General features: G+C 36.9%; 1 protein-coding gene across 2 annotated transcripts in view; it reads right to left on the bottom strand.

The window, feature by feature from the left end:
- Satb2 (SATB homeobox 2) overlaps positions 1-8,474 on the bottom strand; it is a 176,000-nt gene that overhangs the window by 144,454 nt on the left and 23,072 nt on the right. For both annotated transcript variants that reach the window (XM_048808248.1, XM_015481199.2), the window contains exon 3: positions 3,164-3,340. In XM_048808248.1, the coding sequence (XP_048664205.1) occupies positions 3,164-3,340 (177 nt within the window). The remainder of the gene's footprint in view (positions 1-3,163; positions 3,341-8,474) is intronic.

An 8,474-nucleotide genomic window follows, 5' to 3' on the forward strand; every position in this document is an offset into this window, starting at 1 on the left:
AAAAAAAAAAAAAAAAAAAAAAAAAAAAAAAAAAAAAAAAAAGACTGCAGCTCCTTCTTTGAGAATCACAGAACTGTGTGAAGAACTTCATGGCTATTACTAAAAGCTTCATGGGCCAAAAGGAAAGTATGAAAAGGAAAGAATAAAAAAAAATAGTAAGTTTAAAATGAGAGCAACAGGGACTATGATGCTCCCCCAAGTAGCACTGGCAAAAAGCCTGCCACCTTTCAGCTTTTTGCATATGTGAAACAACAGGCTTGACAATCCTGCATCTTGGATCCTTGAGAATCAGAGTCACCAAATGCATGTTAGGAAATGAAGGGGATGGGCCAGCTAGAACCATAGTATTTTATACCCTCTTTTCTCTTGGGTCCCAATATCGGGCCTTCAAATGAAAGTTACCACAAACATGCAGGTGGGCAGGGTGGGGGGCAGGGGATCTTTGAACTGTTTTAGTAGCATTTCTACTATCCTTTAGAAGCAAACATTATTTCTTTAAAAATTCTTACAGTTCACCTGGAGAGAGATTCTCTCAGAAGAAGAGACTATCTCCTGCTCAGGAGAGCTTGGTGCACTGCCTGCTCACTGGGACTCCAGCACCTTTCCAAAATGATGGCATTGCTAAAATACTTTCTCTTTTCACAGAAACTGAAATATTCTTCCAATTCAATAACTGAAATCTCTTCTATTGCATCAAAATAAAAATCATGTTTTAAGAGCCTCAATTTTTAAAACAGGATCAAGCAAACCACTATCCTTGCAGCTTAGTTTCTGCCTAACTTTTTCAGCACAGGAAGAAGAGATTGAGAAGCACTGCAGCTTCTCTGCTGCTAGGGGGACCCTGGACAACTCCCCTATCTTGGGTGAATCACATAAACACTAAACAAAGAAACAACAAAACCAAAGCAAAGAAAAAAAAAAAAAACTACACACTTAAAACCTCATGCTTTGAATCATCAAAGAGTCATGTTTCATTCTACCTCCTCTTGTATTTTATTCTCACACTGCTGTTTGTCCAGCTCATGAATGACCTGTCTTATCATGCATGCCATCTGGTTTATAATAAACACACAGCAAAATATATGCTTCTAATGATCCAAGTAACAAGAAGAATCTAATACATTCACTTCAAAATAAACAGTTCTAAGTTTTTCCATTTATCCAAAACAGAGATCAGCAGCCTGAAACAAAATAAACAAATTGTGATTTGTTTTTCCCCTGTGAAATTATACTACAGGACTCAGAGATACACCTCTGCTCACCTACAACCTGAAGAATATCTGATCCAGAGCACCTTCTTTCAACTTACAGAAAGTGTGACATTTCATATTTTTTAACCTCAGCTTTAAAAAACTTTGAGGGGGAAATAGCTTTTGACTCATCCCCTACTTAATCCTTCATTGTTAACCATATTTACTGCTAGTATATCTCACCTCCGTGGGTAGAACTCTCAGTCCACATCACTGAAAGAACAGTGTGGCTCCCTAGTGCAAATTTCCTGAGAGCCTCTTTCCTCGGCATGTGCCAAGAATCAAATCTTGGCCACTTAGCGCTGTGTTCCACATGTGAGCTCACGATGCGCTGAGCAGCCGTGCTAACTGAGATGGATAGCCCTGTCAACAGGAAGCTGGCACACCAGGATGTAAGCAGTGGGATACAATGACCTTTACATTCAGAGAAAAATATCCCTAAAATGGCATGAAAAGTTTATGGGGAGAAGGGAGGGAGGATTCTTTTATTTCATTCAGGCACATAGCATGAAATAAAAGCAAAGGTGCCCAGTATGCAATTTGCTAAGGATCAAATCCTGAATCCCTCACACAAGAATGAAAGTTGTCGGGGAAAGGAAATGAATCATCTTTTATCACGCTGCTTTGAAAGCACTGGACTCTACGATTCAGCTGTGTCAACTGCACAGATTGGCCAAGCACTTGGACTTGAATTGTGCCTGGACTCGATGGAACTCGTAGGGTGCTGACTGCCCTGGGAAGAAGGCATTCTTGACCCCTGGTTTCATATGGGTTGCTTTTGTGGTTGAACTAAAATATTTTTAATAAAATCAATGAAATCAATGATCTATTTACAAAACCAAAGTCAAGAGCTTGAGAATTTAAATCCTATGTCCTTGGTCACCATATTTATAACTATAAATGCTTAATCTCCCATGGGTTCCCTATCAGAAAATATGAGACTCTGAATGACATTTCTTAGTAATGATATGAAGAACTAAAAAAAAAGAGCAAAATTCCCTGGCACATAAATATTAAGTAAAGATAGTAATGTAGGAAATTAACATATAAGATGAGGCCTGGAAGTTACTATATTTCTATTAGTTAAAAACCATCATCATAAACTATACCATTCAATCATTTCAGCTGAAAAACAATAGTAATTCTATCAGGTCAAAAAGTCATTGCAATTATTCAAGGTTTGGGCAGCATTTTTGTTGTTATTTGTCAATTCTTTGGCATAAAAGAACAATGAGCTGTGTGTTTCAGAATGAAACAACAGAAGCTCACAATGGGCTCCCTAGAATTATATAATAAACATTGAAATAATGATGCAATTTTAATAGTTAATTAAATAGAAAAAAAGGAAGTGATTACAAAGACACTGTGATTTTTTTTAAATGAATGGACCACATCAAAACTACAAAACAATTTTCCAAGACACAAAAGGGTAAGAGACATCCATTTCTTCCTGTTTAATTAAAGGCTGATCATAAACTGCAAAAGTGATGGGACCAAAAGCTATAAATAAATAAATAAATTTAGAAAACTGAATATTTGTAAAACATGTATTAAAACCTGGATAAATCAGGTGTCAAACATCTCAGCACTGGCCCTAAAAGTATCGGTTTGCTGACTTAAAAATACTAGGGTTATGAACACAAAAAATCCTATAAAGGTCATCTTGAAATACAGTCAGTTTGAGCAGCTCTAGAGGTGCTGCTCATAAGCTTCCCCAAGCAACAAGAAAATGAGACTTTCTACAAGAAACATCCTGCTGCTCACTGTTTGGGAAAGACACTACACCACCTCACAGTTCTCCTTCAACCCTGGGATACAATTACCTGGGAGAGCTATTTCAGGGAACAGATTCTTTCTCAGATCATGACACACAGAAGGCTGGGGAAGAGAGGGAGATGGAAATGGAGTGATACCTTGGGCCTGAGCTGCAGAGCTGTGGGAATATCCCAGGGCCAGGAGCGCAGTCTCCACCAGCTGGCTAAAAAGCACATCTTTTCGCACCAACACAAACTCAGCGTGCTCTTCTCTGTTGTCATATTCGAGAGAGCTGTCCAACTGCTCCACCACACAGAAGACAGGAATCATCAAACCTGGAGGGACAAAATTCAAGAGTAAAACACAAATATTGCAAAGTAGCTCTCAGTTACCACCATGAGAAGGGAAGAGACAGTTATAAAAGTCACCCAACTGTGATCAACACTGGTTTAGAGTAAACAAGCCTCTTTGTTTTGTGGCCCCATGGAAAGCTGTGCCCCCCACCCACCCATTATTATTACTATCAAACTGTAGCAGAATTGCCAGGGGGCAGTGGCAGAAGCCCTCAGATTCCAGTCATTAAAAAGTGAAGTGTGCCATTCAGAGGTGTCCCAGCACTTAGGCTAGATCAAGGTGACCTTGCAGATGCTGGAATCCTCAATGTCCGTAGTTTTATCATAATTACTAATCAGAGTTAGTATTTTCAGATCTGATCAGCTTTTGTCTAGCAATGCATTTTAAAACTTCTACTCTCAAGATACCTAGTGGGAAGGCATGTTTGATTTCAGGGCCTAAGATGTTATGTGAATATGTATAAGAAAGTCATCAGGAATGTTTGTTAGGTTGGTTGGTTGGTTCTAGGAATTGAACCCAAGGGTGCTTAACTTCTGAGATGCATCCCCAGCTCTTTTTATTTTTTATTTTGAGACAGGGTCTCACTAAGTTGCTTAGGGCCTCACAACATTGCTTATAAATTTTAAAAGTCCCTCCTGTAGGCTATATTTTGGGCTGTTGTTATTGTTTTATTTTGGTTTTTCTTTAATCCTGGTTATCAATTAGCCTGAAAATACTCTGATCATGAAAAGTCTTAACATTTAACTTACGTCAAAAATATACATCCAAATAGAGAATTCCACCTCTTTGAAATTATTATATACTAACACCAGATACTACTGGAAAAAGAGTATCTTTTCTTATGTTTGCAGAAGAAAGAAGTAAACTACCCTAAAGAATAAAGCAAATTAGTCTAGTTGAAAATCTGTTGAAATCTGTTGTCACTGAAATATTTCTCTGCTTTGTATCAAAGTGTGAAAAGCTAAAAAATGTTTAATTCACCAAACATTTTTTGAACTGTTTTTTATTTTTCAAAAAAAAAAAAAAGCCATACAGGCATTTAAATCTAAACATAGCCAAGGCAGAAGAAGATCAAAGTTTTACTAACATACAAGTAATAAACATGGACTCTGCCCCACATAATTCACACAAATTAGTATGTTATGAAATGGGGTTCTGCTCTGGGTCTTCGGGCAAGAAAAAAATCAAAAGTTATGAAGGATGAGTAGGCAGGCAGAGATGGGGAGGTGGAGGGTTGGATGATCTCAGTGAAGGCACTTCATAATGAAAACAAGATCTCTTTGAAATTACTGTAGGAGAGTAGGGCCCTGACAAACAGAATGCTTAGGAGGTTTCCAGAAGCCCTTCCCTGTTGCCTGACCCTACAAGTCTCCTGACTCACTTCCATCTTGAAAAACTGAGAGTAGGAGCAGATACTCTGCAAACTACGGGATCACAGATTTAGGTTTTTGTTCTAAAGATAATACAATGGTACAACTGGTTCCCATGTGCTAATTATTATTATTAAAGATAATAAGTATTGGGTGTAATTATTAAATATAATCATTATTAACAATAATAATACTCATTAAGAATCGTTATCACTAAAGATCATGGTAATTATTATTAAGACTGCACAACACTCTTAACAAGTCTCACCATACCATACCTGGGACAGCTATTGACTCAATGTCCACTCTGAGAACAACAAAGCAGGATTACTGTCTGCAGCTACACTATCTACACAGATTCATGAAAAACATGAGACAAGGATAGAGAAGACCAATTTTTCAAAAACATAAAAGGATTTAGTCTGGCCATGTGATGCTTTATAAAATATAGTTTTTAATTGTGACCCACTCTGGTGTATGAAATGTTTATTTATTAATAGTGAGTTTATCACCAAACATATTTAAGACTTGTAATGAATATTATGAGTTAGATTTCCTCCAAATTATCCCTGCCACCATTCATTTGCCTAGCATTTATTCACTGAACACCTACTATGTGCCAGTTATCCCCTGTGGTTCCTGGGATATAAGTGAGAACAAGTCTATATGACTCCTGCTCTCCATATAGTTGAGAGCATTGTAAAATCTTCCTGAGTAAGCATAATGGCATTTTATAGGACCCATTCAAGAGAGGCCTTACCAACAGGGAATAGCCCCCATTTAGCCCTTTTAACTCTTATATACTGGTATATGATCTTTGTCCAAGGAAGCAGTTTGATTTCTACTTCTAATGATTCAAGCATATGCACACATAGGGCCATGTAGCCAGTGGTGCCATAAGCTACTTAACCACTAATACCTATGTGTACATAAGTTTCAATCATGAAAATCCATGTGCAGTTCCTAGTGTCAACATCTGAGTGTCACACATCTGGGAATCACAGATAAGACCTTTAAATGAATCTAGTTGCTCCATAAGCTAACATGTATCCATTACTTAGACACCATAAATCTTTCTCAATTCTATAGTCAACTGAAAAAACTTAAGATCCTATCAATTTTTGAAGATAATATTAACAGTTCAATCAGTCACATGTGAAATAAAACATAAAAACACAGAGCTCTATAACATGTAGAAACTTGTGTTTTACTATTGTCAGTAAGTGAGATATTTTCTAAGCATTTTAGTTCAGTGGCTGAAGGAAGTCAATTGTCACCTGACACAATAGCAATAACTCCTTACAGTCAAAAAGCAAGCCCATCCCCAACAGGCATCACCTACTTGGGTAAAAGCAAAGGACTTTGAAGTCATTTATAAAATAAAACAACATTAACAAGGAATGCATGATAATAGGATTCGTTCTGAAGCACATATATATGAGACACCCAGGAATATCACAAACAGGTTATATTTAACCCACAGAAAAATGTACCTTCTTATTAGAACTTGATCAACCCAAACAATTATGGTTGTATAATGAAAAGCAGTTTTTAGAAAAAAAAATGAAGTCAGGAAAAATAAATGCAGTTTCCCGTGGGAATGACAAGAAAAATGAAAAATAGTAAAATTGTACAACGAAAATCAAGGATGGCAAGAAGCTTCAGGCATAGGTTTAAAGCCTTCAAAAACAGGAAATCCCTACAGGAGACAAGCCATAAAAGGATGAGTAGAAAATGAGTATAGAGAAGGGGGAAAAGGATGAGTAGAAATATATGCCTCTAAAAAGAGATATTTATCTATTTGGTCACAAGATTCTCACTAAGCAAAAAAAGAAAAAGAAAGAGGAGAAAGGGACAGTAGATGGGAAGATAGTGAAGGTGTTTAGAAAGACTTCAAAATGGGAAGAATTAAAAGATAAGTTCTGATGAAAGAAACCAATGTAAAATAAGATGCATTTACAACAAAATTCAGAAATGGTCAAGAAGCAGAAAACAGAAAAACTCTTATTCTAACCCTGTATCTTGAGCTTACAGCATTAGTTTTCTTTTTATTGAAACACAGACCCATTTCCAGTTGATCAAGTAGAGAACTTTGGACCTTTTGATTCTAAGCCTTGCTAAGCCTTTTACAATTGCAGGAGGCAGGCAGGTAGTTCAATCTGGAGGACAGGCACCCGGGCCCGAGCCATTTGCTCCAAGCTAAGACTTACTCTGGCGATTGGGATATATGGTGAATTCTGTTGTCATAGAGGCAAAATAAACCTGGACCCCTCTCTCTATTAGGAAAAATGCACTTTTCCAGCTGTCACTAGCAATGATGCTGAAACTGCCATTTCATAATGATATTATTTCTGAAAAAAATGTGTAGCTGTGGTCGTTGTTGCTACTTTGCACCACAGCAACCATGTGAACTGGTACATGTGGGAAGGTGGTTAGATGTGGTGGTGAACAGCAGCAAGTTGGAAGTAGGTGATCCTTGGGTGGGATCCTGACAGTGTCTCTCCTTATCTGTGTAAGTGACTATGGGTGCTTTATCTGTCCTCTCTAAGGCTCAAATTCCTCCAGCTAAAATGCAAACAATAATCTCTATGTCAGAGTTGTCGAGAGAATTCAACTATATAATGTGTTTCTTTGACACACAGTTCTCAAACAATGGAATCTATTTTTCTTTTTTTTTTTTTTAGTTATCAGTATAATTTACCAAGGGGAAAAAAAGAAACCAATTTTTTTCAGAATCTATATGCAACGTTATGATACAAACTAAAAAACATTTAAAAAATAAAAGTAATGATGATGGTCACTGAATGTCTCATCATGGTATAGCCAAATGATAAAAATAATCATAGTATGTCCTATTATGCAAATAATAATGGCTTGAAGAGTTCAACCTGCCCATAGCCAAAGGTGACATGTCAAGAAGCACCTAACTTCATGCTCTCAAACTGCACATCCAAAACAGTAGTCACTAAACACATGTGGCAAGTGAGCCCTTAAATATATCTTATCTTGAAGTGAGATATGCCATAGGTGTAAAATAGACTTCATTAGAAGGGCTTACTACCAAAAAAAATAAATAAATAAAACCAAATATATATTATGAATAATTTTAAAAAATTAATTGCACATGGAAATAGCATTTTGGATTTAGAGTTAAAACTAATATATTATTGAAATTTATTTCACCTGTTTCTTTAACGTATTTTAAATGAAGCTACTAGGAAACTTAAAATTACATGTGTAGCTTACATTATATTTCTATCAGATGGTACTAATTTAAACAGTCCACCAAAAAAACACATAGAATGGTTTTTCTCACACATTATAAATTCATCACAAACTGATACTGCAACAATTATGTGATTGTCGTGGGCACTTCTTAGCCCTTTGGTTATCTTTTCTCTATGTTCTAGATATTAGGAGACTCAGGAACAGAAACCCTCTTGCTTAAACTCCAAAATCCAATGCATTTCCTTCTCAGAATCACCAACCAAACTGTAGGCTGCAATTTTTTAATTAACTATACTGATCCAAATTCTTTAATAAAGGTAAGGCTTTTTCCCCTCCTTCCCTTCACTTTAAAGAACATTTACAGTCCTCAGGAAATGCCACCACACTGGCTATGAAAGTGACCTGAGGAACAGTTACTCCCGAATGCTCCTATTGTTCTACCTCAACAGTGAAAGATAAAAGTCAAGCCAGCAGCACCGGGTCTCCTTGACAGGACTCAGTCCCCCCACCCCCCCAC

Source organism: Marmota marmota, unplaced genomic scaffold (genome assembly GCF_001458135.2).
Source record: "Marmota marmota marmota unplaced genomic scaffold, marMar, whole genome shotgun sequence".
NCBI classification, from domain to species: Eukaryota; Metazoa; Chordata; class Mammalia; order Rodentia; family Sciuridae; genus Marmota; species Marmota marmota.